The 25,100-nt window shown below is 49.8% G+C and overlaps 2 protein-coding genes and 1 long non-coding RNA gene across 8 annotated transcripts in view; 2 read left to right on the top strand and 1 right to left on the bottom strand.

Annotated features, from left to right (window-relative positions):
• The window catches only part of SETDB1 (SET domain bifurcated histone lysine methyltransferase 1), a 36,144-nt gene extending 26,533 nt beyond the window's left edge, over positions 1 to 9,611 (bottom strand). For 2 of the 4 annotated variants that reach the window (XM_080984519.1, XM_080984521.1), the window contains exons 1-4: positions 9,571 to 9,611; positions 5,430 to 5,652; positions 2,313 to 2,476; positions 1,171 to 1,208 (exon numbers count right to left, since the gene is read on the bottom strand). In XM_080984519.1, coding sequence (XP_080840645.1) covers positions 1,171 to 1,208; positions 2,313 to 2,476; positions 5,430 to 5,652; positions 9,571 to 9,598 — 453 coding nt within the window. In that variant the 5' untranslated portion in view covers positions 9,599 to 9,611. Of the gene's footprint in view, positions 1 to 1,170; positions 1,209 to 2,312; positions 2,477 to 5,429; positions 5,653 to 9,570 lie in introns of those variants that run through there. The other 2 variants (XM_080984520.1, XM_080984522.1) reach the window with 2 other exon arrangements.
• A 1,041-nt stretch (positions 9,612 to 10,652) lies between these two features.
• On the top strand, positions 10,653 to 11,475 carry LOC308465217. The gene is made up of 2 exons (XR_013980362.1): positions 10,653 to 10,858; positions 11,143 to 11,475. It is a non-coding gene; the product is annotated as an uncharacterized lncRNA (long non-coding RNA).
• Positions 11,476 to 18,932: 7,457 nt separating this feature from the next.
• Positions 18,933 to 25,100, top strand: part of ARNT (aryl hydrocarbon receptor nuclear translocator) — a 38,341-nt gene continuing 32,173 nt past the window's right edge. For 2 of the 3 annotated variants that reach the window (XM_080984587.1, XM_080984585.1), the window contains exons 1-2: positions 18,934 to 19,082; positions 24,326 to 24,431. In XM_080984587.1, coding sequence (XP_080840713.1) covers positions 19,058 to 19,082; positions 24,326 to 24,431 — 131 coding nt within the window. In that variant the 5' untranslated portion in view covers positions 18,934 to 19,057. Of the gene's footprint in view, positions 19,083 to 24,325; positions 24,432 to 25,100 lie in introns of all 3 variants that reach the window. The other variant, XM_080984586.1, reaches the window with a different exon arrangement.

Here is a 25,100-nt window from a genome sequence, read left to right as displayed (position 1 = left end):
TCGAACCCGGAACACCAAGAGGTGAGCTTCTCTCGGCCCGCCATGCCATCTGGATGGTTGGCCATAGAGGGAGAACAGGAGGGCCCTTTTTGGACTAGCAGAGCTGAGGCGGGTGGTGCTCTTGGGAGTCATAGAAACATGGAATTGTGGAGCTGGAAGGGGAGCCAGAGATTCATCTAGTCCAGAGCTTTCCAAACTGTGTGTCGCGACACGTTAAGTGTGTCGGCTGCAGTGTGCATGCGTGTCACACGAACGCTCCCTGCACTTCTCCTGGGGCTGGAAAGCCTCGGTTTAACCTCCAGTTTGCTAGTAAAACTGAATCACTGTGTCACGAAAATGCAAAACTGAATTACCGTATTTTTCGCTCTATAAGACTCACTTTTCCCCTCCTAAAAAGTAAGGGGAAATGTGTGTGCGTCTTATGGAGCGAATGCAGGCTGCGCAGCTATCACAGAAGCCAGAACGGCAAGAGGGATTGCTGCTTTCACTGCGCAGCAATCCCTCTTGCTGTTCTGGCTTCTGAGTTTCAGAATATTTTTTTTCTTGTTTTCCTCCTCCAAAAACTAGGTGTGTCTTGTGGTCTGGTGCGTCTTATAGAGCGAAAAATACGGTGCCGTGTCTCAAAAGGGTGCAAACCTGAATTACTGTGTCACAGAATGACGCATGTCCAAAAAGTGTGCCACCAACTTGAAAAGTGTGGAAAGCTCTGATCTAGTCCAACCCCTTGCGATGCAGGAATACACAGCTGTCTCCTACAAGGACCCAACCCGCAACCTTGGCATTATCAGCATCCTGCTCTAATCAACTGAGCCAGCAATGCCCTTGAAATGTGGCATAGTTACAGACATAGCTTGCTGCTCATGTTCAAGGTGACCCCCTTCCCCTGGCAAGTTCCCTACCCACCCAGCTAATTTTCCCTGCTCCCAGGCAGCAAATGGAAAAGCACCCAGTGGCAAGGAGTGAAAGCTGGTGGAAATCAGCACAGTAAGGTTCAACCAGTCATCAGACCCAGACACCTCCCCCTTGAACAAAGGGGGGCTGAAACCTTCAGTTCCCAGGATTGGGGCCCCAGGCCCTGAGGGCACCTGCTGAAGCGGGGCAGGATGCAGGAAAACATTTATCTATAAGATCTTGACGCTCAAGTGATTTCCCACCACCCAAAAAACTCACCAACTTCTGATCCTTCGCCATTTTGTTACTTCCATCTGCTGTAATTAAAAAAAAGTTTAATGTAAAAAAAACCCCTTACTTCTAGGAAGTATCTATAAGCCTGCCACCCGTTTCAGATGAGTTATAATTAATTACAGGGTTAAGAACTTAATTCGTTCCGGAGGTCCGTTCTTAACCTGAAACTGTTCTTAACCTGAGGTACCACTTTAGCTAATGGGGCCTCCCACTGCCACCGCTCGGTTTCTGTTCTCATCCTGAAGCAAAGTTCTTAACCCGAGGTACTATTTATGGGTTAGCGGAGTTTGTAACCTGAAGTGTCTGTAACCCGAGATACCACTGTATTGTGTGTGAGGGGGAATACGCACCCGATTTTTCTGTATACATCCTCTACCCTCCCCATTCCATTTTCCTTTAGTGCTGTGTTATTTACACTGTAAGCCTTGGGGCAGAGGATGTCTTTTTACCAATTGCTGCAAGCTGCTCTGGGAGCCTTTTCCAGCTGAATAGTGCACTAAAAATGCTTTGTTTATCATGCATATGGTGTTGGCTTCCATCGGTCTCAAGAGACAGTGGCGTGTACCTCTGTGGGTGAAGTCAAACCACTGCATTAGCAGCACCTAAGCCCCGGGGCGCAAGCCTGGGCAACGTCTCTGGAGGTCCTGGGCTGCTCAGACGACAAGCCCCCCACTCCTCAGCCTCACTGATGCGGTCCAAAAGAAAGGAAAGCAATACGTTTGGCACCAGCTTGGCTGCAGGAGTTGCCAGGAGGAGGCATACAAGGCGCCATCCTACCATCTCTGGATTTGTGTAGGGTTTACACCTTAGTCTATTCTTCTCCCAAAGATATCCCGCAAGACAGTGGAGGTTTAGGATCAGAGTTTTCCATCTCCTAGATGGGCTACCTTCCCAGGTCGGCGAGCCCCACCTGCCCCTCACTTCCCTATATGCATATAAGGCATCAGAGGACATCTCAGAGCCTCATGAACCTTGGGTCCTCCAGATGCTGCCAAACTACAACTCCCATCATCCTTAGCCTTCCAAGCATAGCCAGGGCTAATGAGAGTCAGGAGTTCAGCAACAGCTGGAGGACCAAAGATCCTCCACACCTGGTCTTTCTTGCTTGACTCCACCGGGCGCCTAACCTGAATCGACGCTCATGACGTCGTCGTCGTCGTCCTCATCAGGGATCTCAATCACTTCCATGGGCTTGGACGCAGCATCCTCTTCCTCCGAGTCAGTCTCCAGGTACTCCAGGCCCAGGTTGGCATATATGTCCTTGACTAGAACTTCACATTCACCCACAGCCCTGTTGGGGGAGCAAGCAGAGAGAGAGAGAGAGAGAGAGAGAGAGAGAGAGGAAGAAGAATTGGATTGGATATCCCGTTTTATCACTACCCTAAGGAGTCTCAAAGCGGCTAACATTCTCCTTCCTCCCCCACAACAAACACTCTGTGAGGTGAGTGGGGCTGAGAGACTTCAAAGAAGTGTGACTGGCCCAAGGTCACCCAGCAGCTGCATGTGGAGGAGTGGAACCCGGTTCACCAGATTACGAGTCTACTGCTCTTAACCACTACACTACACTGGCTCTGTACCTTTACCTTTACCTTTACCTTTAAGGAGTCTCAAAGCGGCTAACATTCTCCTTCCCCTTCCTCCCCCACAACAAACCCTCTGTGAGGTAAGTGGGGCTAGGAGACTTCAAAGAAGTGCGACTAGCCCAGGTCACCCAGCAGCTGTATGTGGAGGAGCAGAGATGCGAACCCGGTTCACCAGATTACAAATTCACTGCTCTTAACCACTACACCACATGCATTTATACACATGTGCACTCAGGTATCTGCCCTCCAACTAAGATATCTCACATCTTCCAAACCCAAGGAAGAAGAGAAGAAAAAGAAGAAGAGTTTGGATTTATATCCCACTTTATCACTACCCAAAGGAGTCTCAAAGCGGCCAACATTCTCCTTTCCCTTCCTCCCCCACAACAAACACTCTGTGAGGTGAGTGGGGCTGAGAGACTTCAAGAAGTGTGACTAGCCCAAGGTCACCCAGCAGCTGCAGGTGGAGGAGTGGAGACGCGAACCCAGTTCACCAGATTACGAGTCTACTGCTCTTAACCACTACACCACACCGGAGAAATTGGTGTGTTGGAGTATCAGACTATAGTTTGGAAGACGAGGGTTCGAATCCTCACTCAGCCATGAAGCTCACTGGGTGTGATCGGGGGGGGGGGTCACTGCCTCTCAGCCCAACCTACCTTACAGGATACATGATAAAGCTATTTTTAGCCATCTCACCCCTTGCTTTTTCCTGTAAGACCAATTCTAGCACGTGCTAGAAATGTGCTAGGAGGAAGCTACGCTTGGCAAATCCACACCATGATCAGCTCCTGCCCGGAAACCAATGTCCCCACTGTGGAAGGATGTGTGGATCCAGAATTGGCCTCCACAGTCACTTACGGACTCACGGTTAAAACCGAGTTAATGGAAGACAATCTTACTCGGCTATGAGGGATCGCCAAAGAAGAAGACGACCAACTGCAGTCGTTAACAGTCGTCAACAGGTTTACCACACCTATCAGCCAATCACCCATTCCCACCACCCTTCTGAGTAATACCCCTCCCCACGCTCTCACTATATATAAGGGTCTGGTGACTTCTTTTTCAGTGTATCTGAAGAAGTGTGCATGCACACAAAATCTCATACCAATAACAAACTTAGTTGGTCTCTAAGGTGCTACTGGAAGGTATTTTTAAATTTTGTTTCGACTATGGCAGACCAACATGGCTACCTACCTGTAACTACCTCACAGGGTTGCTGAGGGGATTAAATGAGATGGGGGAAAACTATGTACTCCACCTCAAGGTGAGATATAAATTCAATAAACAAACAAATAAGCTATTACGGGAGAACCAGCTTGTCAAGGAAACACAGAACCTTCTCTCACAAATGTTTTAGGTTTGTGGAGGTTTTCTGACCCTCTACTTTACTCCAAACCAAGATGCCCTCAAGGTGGCCTGCCACACACTTAAAAGTAACACTCCAACTATGATCAAAAAGGCACCACAGAATCATAGCGGTGGAAGGGACCTGGGGATCGTCTGATCCAAAACCCTGCAATACAGGAATATGCTGCTGTCCATTATGGAGATCAGGCCTGCAACCTTGGCGTTATCAGCCCCATGCTCCAGCCAAATGAGCTAATGAGCATCTAACAAAACAACACCCTTGCCTGAAACCTAAGTTAAGAAAACATTGGCAACAGAGCAAAATAACAATTATTATTATTATTATTATTATTATTATTATTATTATTATTTATTATTTATACCCCGCCCATCTGGCTGGGCTTCTCCAGCCACTCTGGGCGGCTTCCAAAAAAATATTACAATACTGTAATACATCAAACATTAAAAGCTTCCCTAAACAAGGCTGCCTTCAGATGTCTTCTAAAAGTCTGGTAGTTGTTTTTCTCTTTGACATCTGGTGGGAGGGCGTTCCACAGGACAGGCGCCACTACCGAGAAGGCCCTCTGCCTGGTTCCTTGTAACTTGGCTTCTCGCAGTGAGGGAACCGCCAGAAGGCCCTCGGCGCTGGACCTCAGTGTCCAGGCAGAATGATGGGGGTGAAGACGCTCCTTCAGGTCTACTGGACCGAGGCCGTTTAGGGCTTTCAAGGTGAACACCAACACTTTGAATTGTGCTCGGAAACGTACTGGGAGCCAATGTAGGTCTTTCAAGACCGGTGTTATGTGGTCTCGGCAGCCGTCACCAGTCTAGCTGCCGCATTCTGGATTAGTTGTAGTTTCCGGGTCACCTTCAAGGGTAGCCCCACATAGAGCGCATTGCAGTAGTTCAAGCGGGAGATAACCAGAGCAAGCGCCACTCTGGCGAGACAGTCTGCGGGCAGATACTGCGGGCAGCCTACGTACCAGATGGAACTGATAAACAGCTGCCCTGGATACAGGGCACAATAGGAAACAAAAACTCAAGAAAACGATGAGCATAAAATGGGGGGAGAAAATGGGACTCCAGCTCCCCTCAGCATGGCCAAAAGTCAGGAATGCTGGGAGCTGCAACTGAGCAACATCTGGAGGGCCAGAGGTTAGCCCCTCCTGCTTCAGAGACTGCCCTGCACAGGAGGGTCAAGTATTCGCCGGCAGAAGCTTTACACAGGAAATGCAAACATTTTGTAGCAATCGAACCAAACCTAAAATGGGGGGACGCTTTCACGCCTCCACACCCCGGCTTGCAACTTACTTCACAGCGTTGTCCAGGAGAATGTCCACACGGGCCACTTCATCCTCCTTCTGCTTCACGGTCTCCGCCACGCCCTCCAGCTGCTTCTTCCGCTGCGCGATGCGCTCCGACTTCTCCAGCTCCTCGTCGATCAGCTGCTTGAGATCCTCCAGGGAGATCCCGAGCTCCTCCAACACCTCTCGCTGCAGCTCCATCTCTGGGGACTCTGCCATCATGGCAGAACCTGAGGTTGTTCAAAAGAAGGAAGCGTTCAGACGTGGGCACCCAAAACATTGTTCAGCCCTTCCCCTCCTCTTCCCTACATTGTTCCCAGAAGCATTCAGTTTAAAACACTGCCAACCATCTGAAGAGAAAAGCATGTATGTTTATATTTAATAAACTCATATAGGTTGCTTCTCGGGCAAATGGTGCCTCCTGAAGGCGTTTATGAACTATAAACCAGCCATACACAATGAAACCAGGCCAAATGGAATCTCATTGACTTATTTCGAACGGTATGTAAAGCCATCACAAACCAAACTACTGTAACTCAACCTGCTGGCATCAGGCTATGTGAAGCTTCTGTGTGTTGTATCTCCTCTCCTGACCCAATCAGGCAGTGAGAATGTCAGAAGAGCCAGGCTGCTGGACCAGGACAAAACCCCAGCAAGTCCAGCATCCTATTCGCACAGCAGCCAACTTACCGTATTTTTCGCTCTATAAGACGCACCAGGCCACAAGACACACCTAGTTTTTGGAGGAGGAAAACAAGAAAAAAAATATTCTGAATCTCAGAAGCCAGAACAGCAAGAGGGATCGCTGCGCAGTGAAAGCAGTGATCCCTCTTGCTCTTCTGGCTTCTGGGATAGCTGCGCAGCCTGTATTCGCTCCATAAGACGCACACACATTTCCCCTTACTTTTTAGGAGGGAAAAAGTGAGACTTATAGAGCAAAAAATACGGTAATTCCTCTGGGAACCCAGCAAGCAGAGCCTTAGGACAAGAACACTCTCCCCACTTGCAATTCCCAACCACTGGTATTCAGAAGCATACTGCCTGCGACAATGGAGTGAAGCACAGCCGCTGTAGCTAGTAGCTACGGATAACCTTATTCGGCATGAATTTGTCCCATTCACTTTTCAAGCCGTCCAAGCTGGCAGTCATCACTACTTGTGTGCTTCTTCACGGTTGGGGAAGAAAATCGCTTTCCATAGCATTCTCCATTGTCTGTTTAACATAGCTTTAACATATTTATTTATTTATACCTGAAGGAGCATCTCCACCCCCATCGTTCAGCCCGGACACTGAGGTCCAGCACCGAGGGCCTTCTGGCGGTTCCCTCACTGCGAGAAGCGAACTTACAGGGAACCAGGCAGAGGGCCTTCTCGGTGGTGGCACCCGCCCTGTGGAACACCCTCCCACCAGATGTCAAAGAGAAAAACAACTAGCAGACTTTTAGAAGACATCTGAAGGCAGCCCTGTTTAGGGAAGCTTTTAATGTTTAACAGACCATTGTATTTTAATATTTTGTTGGAAGCCTCACAGAGTGGCTGGGGAAACCCAGCCAGATGGGCAGGGTATAAATAATAAATTATTATTACAGTGGTACCTCGGGTTAAGGACTTAATTCGTTCTGGAGATCTGTTCTTAACCTGAAACTGTTCTTAACGTGAAGCACCACTTTAGCTAATGGGGCCTCCCGCTGCGGCTGCGCCGCCACAGCACGATTTCTGTTCTCATCCTGAAGCAAAGTTCTTAACCCGAGGTAATATTTCTGGGTTAGCGGAGTTTGTACGCTAAAGCGTATGTAACCTGAAGCGTATGTAACCCAAGGTACCACTGTAGTATTATTATTATTATTACCTCTTGTGGAATCAAATTCCATAGTTTCTCTTTGTGAAAAAGTCATTTCTTTTCACACGAGATAATAATTCCCACCAACTTGGATGGATTTAAAAAAAGAGGACTGGGCAAATTTGTGGAGGAAGAGAGGTCTATCAATGGCTACTAGCCATGACGGCTGTGCTCTCCCACCAGTCAGAGGCAGAAATGCTTCTGAATACAATTTGCAGGAAACCACTGAAGAGGAAACGGGCTTCCTGGTTTCCCGCAGGCATCTGGTTGGCCACTGTGAGAACAGGATGCTGGACTAGATGGGTCAAAGGCCTTCTTATGTTCCCAAATAACTGAAGTTTAAAACCAGAAAATATTTTAAACAATTACCTATATAAAACGCTTATCCCGGAAAATATTAATGACATTAATAGACCCATGTATCCCTCAAACATGGAGGGACGCGGGTGGCGCTGTGGGTTAAACCACAGAGCCTAGGGCTCGCCGATCAGAAGGTTGGCGGTTCGAATCCCCACGACGGGGTGAGCTCCCGTTGCTCGGTCCCATTGCTCCTGCCAACCTAGTAGATCGAAAGCACGTCAAAGTGCAAGTAGATAAATAGGTACCACTCCGGCGGGAAGGTAAACGGCGTTTCCGTGCGCTGCTCTGGTTCGCCAGAAGCGGCTTAGTCATGCTGGCCACATGACCCGGAAGCTGCACACCGGCTCCCTCGGCCAATAAAGCGAGATGAGTGCCGCAACCCCAGAGTCGGTCATGACTGGACCTAATGGTCAGGGGTCCCTTTACCTTTACCTATCCCTCAAACACAGCCCCCTGTTCTCTTTAGGGGATCACATCCCTTTGGAACAGCTCACACACTTGTCCCCCCCACTAAGGGATCCAAGTATTCTCCACATTCAAGCTCCATGTCTCTTCCAGCTATTCACATTCTGATGTAGGAAGCTTTCCTACCTGGGAAGTTCCTCTGCTCTAAGAGTATCAAAATTAAAAGACATGAAATTAAAAGTCACAAAATTAAAAGACGCCTGCTTCTTGGGAGAAAAGCAATGACAAACCTAGACAGCATCTTAAAAAGCAGAGACATCACCTTGCCGACAAAGGCCTGTATAGTTCAAGCTATGGTTTTCCCAGTAGTGAGAGCTGGACCATCAAGAAGGCTGATCGCCGAAGAATTGATGCTTTTGAATTCTGGTGCTGGAGGAGACTCTTGAGAGTCCCATGAACTGCAAGAAGATCCAACCTCTCCATTCTGAAGGAAATCAGCCCTGAGTGCTCACTGGAAGGACAGATCCTGAAGCTGAGGCTCCAAGACTTTGGCCACCTCATGAGAAGAGAAGACTCCCTGGAAAAGACCCTGATGTTGGGAAAGATGGAGGGCGCAAGGAGAAGGGGACAACAGAGGACGAGATGGTTGGACAGTGTTCTCAAAGCTACCAGCATGAGTTTGACCAAACTGCGGGAGGCAGTGGAAGACAGGAGTGCCTGGCGTGCTCTGATCCAGGGGGTCACGAAGAGTCGGACACAACTAAATAACTAAACAACAACAACAAGAGTAATGGTCCCCTGGGCTAGCCCTTTCCTCCCTCACCACCAATTCCACCTACTCTTAACCCCCACATGCCATTTAGCCCTAAACAGATGCAACCACCTTGCCCCAGCAATACACCCTCTAAGAAAGATGCACAATCCCTCTCTCACTCAGCCGCCCTCTTTCGCACACAAACACCCCAGTACCCATGCCTCCGAAAGAGACACCCGCTCCCACCCAGTGGTCCACCATCCCTTCTCAAATCCGGCCTCTCTCTAAACCCCTTTGGCTTTTGATGAAGAAGAAGAAGAAGAAGAAGAGTTTGGATTTGATATCCCGCTTTATCACTACCCGAAGGAGTCTCAAAGCGGCTAACATTCTCCTTTCCCTTCCTCCCCCACAACAAACACTCTGTGAGGTGAGTGGGGCTGAGAGACTTCAGAGAAGTGTGACTGGCCCAAGGTCACCCAGCAGCTGCATTTGGAGGAGCGGAGACGCGAACCCAGTTCACCAGATTACGAGTCTACTGCTCTTAACCACTACACCACGCTGGCTCTTTATGATAGCATGCCAACGTCTTTCCCCAACAACCTGCACCTCTAACAGAAGGGCGCCCCCCCAAGTCAAGCCCTCTCCACAATTTGTAGCCCCCCCCAAACCCCCAAGTTCAGTCTGTCCCACTCACTTTTGAAGGCCTGCACCAGTCTCACCATTCAAGACCCCCACCCCCAAATTCACCCCCAATCTGCAGCCCCCACCCCAAATCCTGCCCCCTACCAACCTTTGAAGGCCTGCACCAGTCTCACCATTCAAGACCCCCCACCCCCACAATTCACCCCCAATCTGCAGCCCCCACCCCAAATCCTGCCCCCTACCCACCTTTGAAGGCCTGCACCAGTCTCACCATTCAAGACCCCCACCCCCAAATTCACCCCTCAATCTGCAGCCCCCACCCCAAATCCAGCCCCCTGCCCACCTTTGAAGGCCTGCACCAGTCTCACCATTCAAGACCCCCACCCCCAAATTCACCCCCCAATCTGCAGCACCCACCCCAAATCCTGCCCCCTACCAACCTTTGAAGGCCTGCACCAGTCTCACCATTCAAGACCCCCACCCCCAAATTCACCCCCCAATCTGCAGCACCCACCCCAAATCCTGCCTGCTACCAACCTTTGAAGGCCTGCACCAGTCTCACCATTCAAGACCCCCCACCCCCACAATTCACCCCCCCCAAATCTGCAGCCCCCACCCCAAATCCTGCCCCCTACCCACCTTTGAAGGCTTGCACCAGTCTTCACATTCAGGGCCCCCCAATTCTGCTCCCCCAATTCAGCCCCTTCCAACTCACTCCCCCCCAATAATAAAGTCCCTCCCCTTGCCTGACAGACAGGCCCCTCCCCCTTTCTACCCCCCCTTCCCAAAGCTCCAGCCCCCCCATACCTACCTCTCCCCCTCCCCCCCTCCGTGGGGCCAAAGAAAAGGGGGGAATTATTTTCCCTGGAACCAACTCAGCCTCTAGGAGAGGGCACTTTAGGAAGGACCGGAAGCCCGCTCAACGTGCTTCCGGGGGCGGGGCCACTTCGCACAGCCCGAGGCTATTTCTTTTAGGCCACACCCACCGAGCGGCCGACGAGCAGCTGTGCGCATGCGTCGCTGGAAGGCGGTTGCGGGGAGGAGATCGCGAGGAAGCGGCTGGGAAGCTTCTCGCGACTACGCATGCGCCTCAGGAAAGAGGCCCCGTCGCGGTTTGGCCTCAGCGCGCATGCGCGGCGCAGGAGGAAGACGGTTTCGGATTCTCAATTGGGAAGCAGGAGGCGGAAATGCGCGCGCGCCGTAGGGTTGTATTTCTTTTTTCTTTTAAAGGGCCTGTGGCCTATTTTTCCCACTTCAACTCTTAATTGGGATTTGTGCAACTTTTATTTAAAAAATAAAATCCATCGACCCAATCCCGTTATGATGATGATGATTATTTAAGCGCCCCCCCCCTTCTTTTCTCCAGGTATCTCAAGATGCAAAAATTGAACAGGAAAACATAAATGATTCGAGAGTCAAGAAGTGTGACTTTTTAGGTAGGAATTTAATTTAATTTTAACATAATCAGGCTTGTTTTCGGTGGGTGGGTGAGGTAGATATGAATATACATGCGAGCAGTTTCACACCAAGAGGGAAGCTGTAAATCTGCGGGTGAAGGGCGGTATACAAATTGAATGAATGAATGAATGAATGAATGAAAACCCTTCATGACCAGCAGTCAAAATAATAATTTTCTTCCAAGAGAACCAATAAATGTCCGCTGAAGCTCGCCATTCATTCTGCTACACTTTTCACAGCATGAAAGTAGCTTTTCTTACAGCACAAGGCACAGCAAGTTTACTCCAAAGGAAACAAGCATCGTTTCACTTTCCAAGGGTCGTGGGAACTGCCGTGAGGGGCTGCCTTGGATAACATCAGGGCACTTTTACAGCACAGTGTCGGAGGTCTTGAACTCTGCGCTCGGCATGGATTTGTATCTCAGCCTTCAACCTGGCGCCCTCGAGGTGTTTTGTACTACAACTCCCATCAGCCCACCCAGATAGCGTGGCTGTTTTGAACCACAACTCCCAGGAAACAGGGCTGTGCTGGGGGGTGTCTGGCTTGCTATAAGGCAGCATTCCGTGTTCCCATTAAATCAGCCCTTTATTCAGAATCATGAGGACTGGAATCTTCATTTATATTTCAGGAACCGTCACTCCAGGTAGAGCACTTGCTTGGCAAGCAGAAGGTCCCAAAGAATCTAGGAATCTAGATAGACTGCCTCTGGACCTGGAGGTTCCCCCGAAGAACATAAGAAGAGCTGAATATTGTTCTCATATTGGCCAACCAGATGCCTGTGGCAAACTCACAAACAGGACCTGAGCATAACAGCACCCTTTCCCCTGTAGTTTCCAGCAACTGGGACTTGTGGCTCATAGCCATTGATAACCTTACCATTCATGAATTTGCCCAGTCTCACCAGGTTGGCAAAGGCTACCATATGCTCTCACCACCATCCTCAAAAGGACCGAAACCGTTTCCAAACATTTCAATGAGACTTTAAAGTGGAAATCTTCCTCCAAGGCTGCATGCCTATCAAAACTATTTTTCAACTGTTTATACGTTTAGAATAGTTTTTTTAAATAGTTTTACAACACAACGGCTTTTAATTGTTTTCATATCCATGAAAGTGGAACTGTTTTATTCCCTACAGATTCTTGGAGGACAGTCCTGGAGTGGCTCTTCCTCTCTTGCAAGTAGGTTTTACGATTGTACAATGGTACCTCGGGTTATGAACTTAATTCATTCCGGAGGTCCGTTCTTAACCCGAAACTGTTCTTAACCTGAGGTACCAGTTTAGCTAATGGGGGCTCCTGCTGCTGCCGCCGCCGCGCGATTTTTGTTCTCAACCTGAGGTACTACTTCCAGGTTAGCAGAGTCTGTAACCCGAAGTATTTGTAACCTGAACTGTTTGTAACCTGAGGTACCACTGTATACTGTTTTACAATTGTATACAGTGGTACTTCAGGTTACGTACGCTTCAGGTTACAGACTTCGCTAACCCAGAAATAGTGCTTCAGGTTAAGAACTTTGCTTCAGGATGAGAACAGAAATCAGGCTCCGGCGGCAGCAGGAGGCCCCATTAGCTAAAGTGGTGCTTCAGGTTAAGAACAGTTTCAGGTTAAGAACGGACCTCCAGAATGAATTAAGTACTTAACCTGAGGTACCACTGTATTTGAATGCAACCCATGCTGGGAATCTGTCCGGGAACCAAATCAGCCAGAGGGCAGATCCACACTGTACATTTAAAGTACACTCAATGCACATTTTTAAAAAAACCATGAATTCCTCCAAAGGATCCTGGGAACTATAGTTTGTTCAGGGGGCCAGAAATTGTAGCTCTGAGAGGAGGAAGAATGGCAGTTTCCTAGAATTCTTTGGGAAAGTCGTGCTTTAAATGTCTGGCGTGGATCTGACGTCAGACAATGCGTGTTGTCCTGAGCTTTCCATTGCTTCATGGAACAGAGGAGAACTACTATGAGAATCATGGAATCAAAGGATCATAGAGTTGGAAGGAATCCAGATGGTCCAGTCCAGCAGTGGAGCAACCAAGAGTAAGGATCAATACTGTTAAGCATTTGCTTTCCTTCCACCCTCATTTTCCACCTCCACCTTGTCTGCCCCCATCATGGGCGCTGCTGCGTGCTGCTGGACGCTGTCAGTCAAGCTGCTCCTCCTCCCAAGTCGAGGTGGGGATGGCGGTGTAGGGGTCCACGATGAGCTTTGCACAGCGCACCATCATGAGCATCAGGAAGAAGCACATGAGCGAGAGGAAGCCGATGCAGATCCCCTTGTCCACATCCACGAAGGTCTCTGGCGTGGGATTCTCCATGGGGCCGGCGTGGCAGCCTGCTTCTCAGCAGCCGGGTGAAAGCATGTCTGCTCACCTGTGGGGAGAGAGAGGCAGGATGGTGTGGGGCCATGTGGGTTCAGACCCCGGCCGTACATTTGGGGGGGGTCATAGAATTGTAGAGTTCCAACCCCTTGCAATGCAGGAATCTTTTGCTAAGTGTGGGGCTCAAACCCATGACCCTGAAATTAAGAGTCTCTACCCACTGAGTTAGGGACATGGGCGGCGCTGTGGTCTAAACCACGGAGCCTCTTGGGCTTGCCGATTGGATGGTCGGTGGTTCGAATCCCCGTGATGGGGTGAGCTCCCGTTGCTCGGTCCCTGCTCCTGCCAACCGAGCAGTTCGAAAGCACGTCAAAGTGCAAGTAGATAAATAGGTACCATTCCAGCGGTTCGCCAGAAGCGGCTTGGTCATGCTGGCCACATGATCGGAAGCTATACGCCAGCTCCCTCAGCCAGTAAAGCGAGATGAGCGCCGCAACCCCAGAGTCGTCCGCAACTGGACCTAACGGTCAGGGGTCCCTTTACCTTTACATACCGACTGAGCTATCATATTTCAGGCATGTGGGACACCCAGCCATCCAGATGGTGGTGAACTACAACTCCCATCAGCTCTCGGAAGCCAGAAGACAGGGAGGATGGGATATGTAGTTCAGCAACATCTGAAATGCCAAGTGACACCCCCAGAACCCCTGCACTTGTTATATTTAGAATCTTAGAACAGAAGGGTTCAAAGGAACACCAGAGGCCGTTTTGTCCAACCATTTGGCCACTCAAGCTCTGTTTAAAAACCTCCCAAGACCAGTACTGAAAAGGCCCTGGCTCTGGTTGAGGCCAGCCTAACCTCCTGTGGCCCGGGATCTCCAAGATGTTTTTGTTTGAAGACCGTAAGGTCCTCCGTGGGACATACCAGGAGAGGCGGTCCCGTAGGTACGAGGGTCTTAGGCTGTATAGGGCTTTAAAGGTTAAAACCAGCACCTTAAACCTGATCCTGTACTCCACCGGGAGCCAGTGCAGCTGGTATAGCACCGGGTGAATGTGATCCCGCAGCGAGGACCCCGTAAGGAGTCTCACCACAGCATTCTGCACCCGCTGGAGTTTCTGGGTCAGTCTCAAGGGCAGCCCCACGTAGAGCGAGTTACAATAATCAAGTCTGGAGGTGACCGTCACATGGATCACAGTGGTGAGGTCAAACAAAAGACACTGCAGATGCAGGGGAGACAGAGAAGTGGTACGAAGTCAACCGGATTTGGCTCCTACCGTACGTTTGGAATCTGACGACACAGAGACGTCCCTTGTAAGTTGGCAAAAGATCTGCTGGTTATCCTCCACAGCTGGTCTTAACCACTGGGCAACTCCAGCTCCCCTCTGCTGTAGCCCAAAGGTATCATGAATACTTCATCAAGTTGGGGTGGCATCACGTTTCAAACGCTCCCGGTAATGAGAGCGACATGATCCGTCACCCATTAAATTGTACCCACAGTCACTCAGCCAGGATATCTTTCCACGTGGGGTTTCTTTTCCTGTACAGTGCAGTACCTTGGTTCTCAAACTTAATCCGTTCCGGAAGTCTGTTCCAAAACCAAGGTGTGCTTACCCATAGAGAGTAATGCAAAATGGATTAATCAGTTCCAGACTTTTAAAAACAACACCCAAAACAGCAATTTAACATGAATTTTACCATCTAACGGGACCATTGATCCATAAAAGGAAAGCAATAAACAATGTACTGCCAATCAGTCAATCAATCAGTAGCTGAACTGGGTTCCACACAGTCGCAAAAACAAAACAAAAAGAGCCGCGAAAACAGAAACACAAAATAAATAGCAAAAACAGACAGACCTCAAGAGTAACACTTGAAACGGAAGCATGGCACCCAAAACGGAGCACGTTCGGCTTCCAAAAAAAAGTTCGCAAACCAGAATGCTTACTTCCAGGTTTGCAGTGTTTGGGTTCGAAGTTGTTTGAGTAGCAAGGCATTTGAGAACCAAGGTACCACTGTATGGGCGGAGGGGACAGCTGAGGAACAGGCCAGGTTCCGGCCCCACCACCCTGCTCGAGGGTCCTGCATCACGGGGTGTTGTGCTAGATGACCCATAGGGTCCCATTGAAATAAAAAACTAAGGTCTTATATATATAATAAATGTTCGTGGATTTCCCAGGCAAACACGTACATAAATGTATGGGCCACATGTCTGAGGCAGCACAGGAGGGCAGTCCTGGAGCCATTTTGGCTTCCAAACTAACCAAATGTTTTCTCTGCAAGGTCAAAGGAAAAGGGAAAAGTCTCCCCACTGTCTTTTCATTCACAAAACCTGTCTCAAGGGTATGTCTGTATGAATAGGGTGAGCCTGTGACCTGGCTCAGGAACTAAGTATTTGTCACTACAGAAGACTGGCCAGGCTCCCCAGGGTATCCAATCAAGTAAGCATTAAGAGGTAACCTGCCAGACAGGAGAGAAATGACAGGAGATAAGCAACGCACTCAGATTTCTGCTGTAGACCGCCCTTTCTGTGATGTATGTATGATGTTTCTGGGGGTGGTCTTGGACTCCAGGGCGGGCAATTTAAAATGTCTATATAAGGGCGGACACACCTTGGTTCGGGGTCCTCCTCCTTTCCTGTGTTTGAGGGGAGCACCCTGTTGCAACAGTTCAATAAAGATCAGGCTTACCAGCTGCTTTGCTTCTCAATATTCTCTGCTTGGCCTCTGTTATTTTCTCTGACTGATGGAGAACCTGCAAAGGACTCTATAAGGGCTCTTGTGTTCCCCATAAGGGACGATTTTCATTTATTACAGAGTCCAACTCTACAGTTCTGTGCTTCTGTCAGCATCATGAGGAGCCAGGCACAGCCTTGAAGGTGAAGGTGTCCATTTCCATTTCCATGGTAAAAATGGAAAAATTAAAGGTTAGACTGTTAAGATAAATTATAGAACAAAAATTGAGAAAGATGGAAAGAATTTGCTGAAATAGTTAACTGAACTAGAATACAAAAAGGGAGGTGTGAGGAGGTCGATGAAACAGGTAAATGAAAGGTAAAGATAAGGAATATTGGATGTGTTTTTGAATGTTTTCTGTTTTTAATTTTTTTTTGTTTTTTTGTTTTGTTTTTATTGTTGTGCTGCATTGTTTTCTTTTTAATCTGGTTTTTATTTTATTCTGATGTAATGTATTGTAATTTTTTACTGTTTTCTTTTTTTTTCTCTTTTTCTGTAATTGTTAAACTTTTAATAAATATTTTTTTTAAAAAAGAAGGTGAAGGTGTCATTAAGATCAAGGGTGGGGAATCTTTTTTTGCAGGGCGAGGGCAGCATCCTCCTCTGACCAGAAACCTTCTGGGTGGAGCGAAAGGTGTGTATACAGAAGGCTACCTTAGTGTCACATGAAAGTCACAGGTTTCTCTCTGCTCAGGTGAGGAAGAAGCATTGCCACACTTCCAAGGACACATTCTGGACAGGCCAAAAGAGCTCTAGGAGGGTGCAAAGCCAAAAATGGGTTTGGCCTGGAAAGAGTCTCAGAGCAGAGAAAGCCCAGCCCTGAAGTTCCAGTTCCCTGATTCAAATGACATAGCCTCTAAACATGTGCAGAGTGCATTCGGAGCAGGACTGAGGACTTGCTGATGCAACCAAGACTCAGAGGGTTGTTCTTCTAAGCACGCTGGCTTAAGATAACCACTCCTTTGAGGTTGGCTCAGGTGTCATGCTTGTCCCTGTGTACCAGAACTCGCTGCAATGAAAAGGACTGGCAGTAGGAGCAGGACAGATCAGAGAATGGAACCTCTGTGTGATTGCACCTACATTTCATCCAAGCTAGTGCCTACAGGTTAGGGACGTGGGTGGCGCTGTAGGTTAAACCACAGAACCTAGGACTTGCTGATCAGAAGGTAGGCGGTTCGAATCCCCGCGACGGGGTGAGCTCCCGTTGCTCGGTCCCTGCTCCTGCCAACCTAGCAGTTCGAAAGCACGCCAGTGCAAGTAGATAAATAGGTACAGCTCCGGCAGGAAGGTAAACTGTGTTTCCATGCACTGCTCTGGTTCACCAGAAGTGGCTTAGTCCTGCTGGCCACTTGACCCGGAAGCTGTACGCCGGCTCCCTCGGCCAATAAAGCGAGATGAGCGCCGCAACCCCAGAGTCGTCCACGACTGGACCTAATGGTCAGGGGTCCCTTTACCTAATGCCTACAGGTTAGACTTGGGACTTGTAGTCTAAGAACACTGGGAGGGCGGCAGCTTCCCCATTGCTGGTTAATAACGAAGCTCTGAAAATAGTTTGTACAGACCATGCATTTAAAGCACACACCCCGCAATCCTGAGAACCACAGTTTGCCCCACAGCGCGACAGTTCCCAGCACCCTTAAGAAACGACTGCTCCCAGGGTTCTTTGGGGAAACTCCTGGGCTTTAAATGTGGGTCTTCCAGCAGTTAGGACACCGAGCAGCACTTTTGTCCTCAGCCCAGCTGTAGAACTGGAGAGCTGAAGGGAGCCACACTCTGGTGTCTGCTGCTGACCAGGCTACCATGGGGAGTGGTGTGGGGAGGGGGGAACTAGCCCCATTCTGTCCACTGGGGAAGGAGCAGCTATTTCACTGCTCACTTTCCTCTTCCTCTTCCTACCCCAGTCCATTTTCTTTTTGTGCTGTGCTAAGAGCCTAGGGCTTGCTGATCAGAAGGTAGGCGGTTCGAATCCCCGCGATGGGGTGAGCTCCCGTTGCTCGGTCCCAGCTCCTGCCAACCTAGCAGTTCGAAAGCACGTCAAAGTGCAAGTAGATAAATAGGTACCGCTCCGGCGGGAAGGTAAACGGCGTTTCCGTGTGCTGCTCTGGTTCGCCAGAAGCGGCTCAGTCCTGCTGGCCACATGACCTGGAAGCTGTACGCCGGCTCCCTCGGCCAATAAAGCGAGATGAGCGCTGCAACCCCAGAGTCAGCCACGACTGGACCTAATGGTCAGGGGTCAATGGTACCTCGGGTTAAGTACTTAATTCGTTCTGGAGGTCCGTTCTTAACCTGAAGCACCACTTTAGCTAATGGGGCCTTGCTGCTGCCGCACCGCCGGAGCCCAATTTCTCTTCTCATCCTGAAGCAAAATTCTTAACCTGAAGCGCTATTTCTGGGTTAGCGGAGTCTGTAACCTGAAGCGTCTGTAACCTGAGGTACCACTGTACTAAGATTGCAAGTCTCCTGGAAAGAGCCCCCCCCCCCCAATATGTACAGTAGTTACAGAGAAAAATAAGCAACTTTCTCTGTGTTAAATACTACTATTTAATAGTAACAACTTTGGAATAATACTTATTACGTATTGGAATGAATGAATGAAACACACCCATGACGTCACACCTGGAACCTCGACCTTTTTACAAAATTATATTAAAAGCCAAGCTGACGGCATCGTCCCCAGCCCTCCTTTTAATTTTTCAATTCAAACCAGCCCTGCCGATGGTGTCACACCAAAAAAAGCCCTTTCCCGCTGAAGCTACGTCACTCTGTGAGGTCACCCGAGATTCCCTCCCCCGCCCCTATAACTACGTCACTTTGACGTCACCGCATTCCCCTTCCCGACAACGCGCCGCGCGGGGAGCCCAAGCCCCGCCCCTATCTATAAGCCCCGCCCTCCTCCGGCCCCGCCCCGTCGTCTTCCTTCGTGGGAGGAGAGAGAGGCGAGGCCACGCCCCCAGGGGAGGCCGCGCGCCAATGGGAGAGCCCTCTCTCCCCGCCTCCTCGGCCACGCCCCCTCGCGGGGCTCGCCCGGAGCTGGAGCGGCCGCCATCTTGGAATTGACGCTTGGCGAGAGGGGAGAACTGAGGCAGGGGCGGGGGGGGGAGAGCGGCCTCCCTCTCCTCCTGTCGCCATGGCAACAGCCGCTGCTAACCAGGGTGAGTGGGGGGGGGGGAGGCAGAGGCCTGGGCGTCGGGTTGGTGGGGGGGGAGCGGGAGGGGGCTCACGGTTCGGGGTTGGGGGGCTGGAGTGACTTTTGGGGGAGGGTCTGACTGGAGGGTGGAGGGGTGAGCTGTGGGGAGGGGGCAGCACGAGGTAGGTGGGGGGAGGGCTTGGAGTGACAGGAGGGGAGGGGGCGGAGGGATGGAAGGGGTTAATGAGGGGCTCAGGGGAGAGGGGTTTTTTGGGGGGGGGGAAAGGGAATGGGGGGAGTGAGTTATGAGTTGGGGGTCTTAGTGGGAGAGGGGGATTTGGGGAGGGGAGGGGGAGACTGGGGGTGTGGGTGGAAAGGGGAAGTAATATAGAAGTAGTAGTAGTAGTAATAATAATAATAATTTATTTGTACCCCGCCCATCTGGCTGGGTCCCCCCCCCCCCCAGCCACTCTGGGCGGCTTCCAACAAAACACTAAAACACAATACCCTATTAAACATTAAAAGCTTCTCTAAACAGGGCTGCCTTCAGCACAGGGTAAGGGTCACCTGTGGGGCTCAGAGATACAGATTTGGGGGCTTAGACTTGCAGTTTGGGATAATGGAGAGTTCTAGGATGAGCGTCTCTGTGAGCAGGCAGGGGTTATAGATTAAGGATGACTGTAGGTGAATTGTGGGGAGTGGAGGGCTACATGGAATCATGAGATATTGGGGGGGGGAAGGTTCAGACGTAGAGGTTTGGGGGAGCTGAAGCAAATCTGGGGGCCACCCCTGCAGAGGGGAGTTTCTTTGGGATGGTGGAGTGTGTGGCTTGACTGGGGGTGTGGCCAAAGGGTTCTTAATAGCATGGGGAGCATAGGGTTATAAGTGGGGCAGGGGCTTGGAGTGATGGGAAAAGTACAGTACAGGTAAGAATGACTTGAGGATGCTGTGGCAGTTGTGGGCTGAGAGGGGAATGGGGTGGCTCAGGACTTCGAGTGACGTAAATGAGCTGGATAATAGGGTTCCCCTGAAATAACACATTTATCGTGAAATCAGCTTTTGGGCATGACAGCACTTTTTTCTGCTGCAGACTTTTCCTGGGTACCCCTTTGGAAAAGGTTTAGTTGGAGTTAGGATTTGAGGGGGGGGCGTCTTGGCTTGGGGAGGGGGCACTGCCAATGGAAATGACCCTTTTCTTTATTAAGGGATTAATAGCCGACCTTTCTCTAAAAATGAAAAGAAAAATATTGACTGATTAAATACACAACACAAGAAAATGTGATGAAATTTAAGATTACGTTAGGATCAAACAAATAGAAAAACACACCCTTGGCTGCATGATTTGGGGATGTGGGCGGATGACAAGGGTGACTGGGCCGTAGTGCGATTTCTGGAATGCAAGAGCAGGGACATTTAGGGAGACACAGGAAGGCGACCTATAGATTCATGCACAGTCTGGGTGGGGGGAGCTCTGCAAGCCAAGAAATGGCTTGGTTTAACCATTAATGATGTTGCGTTTTCTCCTGTTAGGGGTGCAAAGTGGAGTAGGGCACGTAGAAGTGAGGGGAGGAAGTTGGGATTAATTGGCACAAAATCTCAATGTAGTGCATATAAAACTACAGGCAGATTTTCCTTGAGTGTTTCTACTATATATTTCATCGACTCTGATATATTTAAATGCATGGGACATAAGCAGGGGGAGGCATGAATTGTGAGGTGTGGAGAAAATTGTCAATGGCTACTAGCCATGATTCCTGCCAACCTAGCAATTCGAAAGCACATCAAAAAAAAGTGCAAGTAGATAAATAGGTACCGCTCCGGCGGGAAGGTAAACGGCGTTTCCGTGCGCTGCTCTGGTTCGCCAGAAGCAGCTTGGTCATGCTGGCCACATGACCCGGAAGCTGTCTGCGGACAGACACCGGCTCCCTCGGCCAATAAAGTGAGATGAGCGCCGCAACCCCAGAGTCGGTCACGGCTGGACCTAATGGTCAGGGGTCCCTTTACCTTTACTAGCCATGATGGCTTGCCATGCTGAGCCTCTGATTTTGAAAACCGATTTCGGAAAGCGGGTTTCCCAAAAGAGGCAACTGGGTGGCTGCATTGAGAACAGGATGCTGGCCTCGATGGGCCATTGGCAAGATCCAGCAAGCTCTTCTTAAGCTCATTGGGTGACCTGCCAGCCTGACCTACCTCACAGGGTTGTTGTGAGGATAAGATGGGGAGAACCCGTTTGGCCACGCCTTTGGTTCAGCGTTGGATTTTGGCAGCAGCAACTTTGAAGGGGATGTCAGGTGTCTGCAGGAACTGGTCCTCAGACCCAGAGAGCTGCTTGTTTGCCACTTGCCCTGGTTGCCTGCTAACCTTTTGTTGAACCAAAGAAAGGAAATATCTCCGTAAGGGCATCTGCATAAAGTTCATCAGGCAGTTTATATTACTCTAGGCAGTTTCATTTCAGCTGGCAGGTAGTGCTTGAAGGCAGGGACTGCCCCTGGTGTTGCCTGTTGAAATTGGTAGGACGTAAGGCAGGGTGGCGCTGTGGTCTAAACCACAGAGCCTAGGGCTTGCTGATCGGAAGGTCAGCGGTGCGATTCCCCACGTTGCTTGGTCCCAGCTCCTGCCAACTAGCGGTTCAAAAGCACACCAGTGCAAGTAGATAAATAGGTACCTCTCTGGCGGGAAGGTGAATGGTGTTTCCGTGCGCTGCTCTGGTTTCGCCAGAAGCGGCTTAGTCATGCTGGCCACATGGCCTGGAAAAACTGTCTGTGGACAAACGCCGGCTCCCTCGGCCGGTAAAGCGAGATGAGCGCCGTAATCCCAGAGTCGTTCGCGACTGGACTTAACTGTCGGGGGTCCTTTACCTTTAAGGCAGGGAGACCAGCAGTAGGTGGTGCTAGAGCAAATTCTAGTTTTGTCTCCTCCCTGTTGAGTTCTGTCTATAAGGGGCAACTCAGACCAAGGAGGAAGCTGATGAGACGTTGGACTGGCAGCAACCAAGAAGGCAGGCAGCTGGCAGGGGTTGGTGAGGCACTGCCCCATTGGCCTAGATGGACCAGCTGCCTCCTCAAGAGCTGGAGACGGTGGTCTCCCTGTTTCTATGGCATGTCTTCTCTGAGAATAGACGTGTAGGATGAAGGACATAGGCCTGCTGGAAAATGGTGGTTCTCCCGCCGTTATGGAGGATGGAAGATGGGGAGTCACCAGGGCAGAAACGAAAGGAGAGGACATCGCCTTTCAGATATTTTGGACTCCAATTCCCAGAGTGGTTTAGCACTCAGTCCCTCATCACAGGGAGCTCTGTGAGAGGAATGGTGGGGAGGGATATCGCCTGACCACTCTTGGCGCTCTTAAGAGTTCCCCTCCTTGAGCGGGCTTTTGGTCTTCTGCTTTTTCCCCTTTCCCTGCCAGGAAACCTTTCATTTTCAGCAGACTCCTTCTCCACTGTCAGCTGCAGGCAGAAAATTGATTTTATTTTATTTTTTCAATTCGTAAAAGGGTTGTAAGGAGCAGAACTTAGACTGGTGTTGCGTCATTGCTGCTCTTTTCCTGACTGCCTTTCTGTTCTGGACAGTCTCTAAAGGCTTTGTACATGAATATGATCTTATTAACTCTTCGCAAAAAAAACACCCAGAGAAGCAAGGCAGGGAGATTGAAGCCCCTAAGAGCACTTCAGATGGTTTATGGCTTGTTCTCTGAGTTTTACAGCCTTGTGGTATTAATTAGATCGGGCCTGCCTCAGAGGGAACGGAGTCCTGAGAGAAGCCTGCAGTAGGATTTTAAATTATCTTTGTGGGTATTGTTTCGTTCTTTTCCGTGAGTGCCGCGGCATAAAACATGCCATGCCCGCGATGCGCTTTTATTGCTCCAAGCGTTCTTCCATCTGTGGCAGCCCAATTGAGTCAACGGTTTGTTATTTGAGGGGCAAATTAGAATATGAGAAGAGCCTGCCGGATCAGGCCAGTGGCCCATCTAGTCCTCGGTCCTGTTCTCACAGTGGCCAAATGCCCCAAAGAAATTAGGAATGGAGGTAGACTGCCTCTGGACATGGAGGTTCCATAGGGACATCAGGAGAGGCCAACCAAATGCCCCAGTGCTCAAAGGCAGGACCTGAGCGCAAGAACTACTCTCTCCTGCCTGCGGTTTCTAGCAACTGGATTTCAGTAGCGTTGCTGCCTCTAACTCTGGAGACAGAGCCTAGCCTTCTCCTTAATGAATTTGTCTCATTCCTCTTTTAAAACCATCCAAGTTGGTGATCACCACTGTCTCCAATGGGAGAGAATTCCATAGTTTAACGCGGCGCTGCATTAAGAAGTACTTGCTTTTCTTTTTCCCTCTGTTGGGCACCTGGGGACAGGAGACTTTGGGGGCTTCCAGATGGGTGTTTCTTATGGGACGAGTGCTCACCATTCATTCAAACTGGAGTTGTTTTGCAGGGTCCACACGGTGTCATAAAACCTTCCCCTAAATAAATAAAGCCCCTCCAAGGCAACACCCGTTGTTGTCTTTTTGTGGGAGCAAAATCCATAATTCTGCACTGTGCGAAGAAGTCCTTCCTTCTGTTTGTCCCAGATCTTCCAGTATTCGCACAACCTCAGATTGTGACTAAGTGGGAACGATGAGCGACTTTGATCCTGACATCGCCTTCTTAAAAGCCAGACACATTTCCCCTTTGAGTTGTGCATGTTTTCTCTCTGGCGTCCAGTGTGTTTTCTTCAGAGGGATGTGCCAGAAAGTCTGGTACTTCCATCCTGCTGTGGGTGTATGTAGAAGGCTCAGCTCTGGCGATGCGCTGTTTGCCTGGCAAGCCAGCCAGTCGGCGGAGCAACCCAAAGCAGATGTCTGCTGCCCTCTTGGGATGATGATGATGATGATGATAATAATTTATTATTTGTACCCCACCCATCTGGCTGGGCTTCCCCAGCCACTCTGGGCGGCTTCCCAAAAAATATTAAAATACCGTAATACATCAAACATCAAGGGCTGCTTTCAGATGTCTTCTAAAAGTCTGGTAGTTGTTGTTCTCTTTGACATCTGGTGGGAGGGCATTCCACAGGGCGGGCGCCACTACCGAGAAGGCCCTCTGCCTGGTTCCCTGTAACTTGGCTTCTCGCAGGGAGTGAACAGCCAGAAGGCCCTCGGAGCTGGACCTCAGTGTCCGGGCTGAACGATGGGGGTGGAGACGCTCCTTCAGGTATTCTGGACCGAGGCCATTTAGGGCTTGAAGGGGATGATGCCTCACTTCCCCTCTCGTCTTTCCCCCTCTCCTTCCAGAAATGGCATCGGATGTCCCCTTGCTGGGCTCTGCTTCAGGGACGCCTGGACCCGACGCGTGTTCTGGAGGGAGCATTGTCCAGAGAGCAAACAAGCGCAGGACGGGGTAAGGGTGGCTCCGGTGGTCACTTGGAATGAGGATGCTCGGCGGGGTGGGTGTTCCCCCCTTCCAACCCAAGGGCCGCATGTAACCTTCTGGGGGCCACGAACCTTTGTTGGGCAGGGCCAGAGGCAAAAGCAAGTGGCGTCATGGATACAACTCTCCCTTTGCTCTATCAGATTCATCCCAGAAGCCAGAAGTTTCTCTTTTTAAGAAAGCTGATTCTTGAATAGCAATTTAACAAAGAAGAAAGAGACAAAAAATGAAGAGGAGCTTTAAAATAGCAAAAACAATCCATCAGCTTACATTAAGAATGCAATAAACATCAGTACATCCATCTTAAATAGAAATATTGCTCTAAGCCAGCCAAAATAAGTACACCTACGAGACTGATGCGTTTGTAGGAAGTGTGTTCAAATGTAGCCAGGGCTGGTGAGATTCTCAAGGCCATTTTGTGATAGACAGTGGATGTTCAGCCTTCCAAATTCGAAGTTTTAAGTTTCTTGGCTACCACAAAGGCTCACAAATTCCACTTTTGCTGTCCTGCCCTTTAATCTCCATGCTACAGGAATGTAGTTCAAAAGTACATTAGCATCTGCAAATATGTTTGCTGGTACAGCAAGCCCACAACCTACACACATTTAACTTGTGTGCATTCAATTTTACACACTTGGC

Source organism: Podarcis pityusensis (assembly GCF_964106645.2).
Source record: "Podarcis pityusensis genome assembly, chromosome: 16".
NCBI lineage: Eukaryota > Metazoa > Chordata > Lepidosauria > Squamata > Lacertidae > Podarcis > Podarcis pityusensis.
Note: the sequence above shows the minus strand (reverse complement) of the source record. Positions and strands in the feature narration are given on the sequence as shown.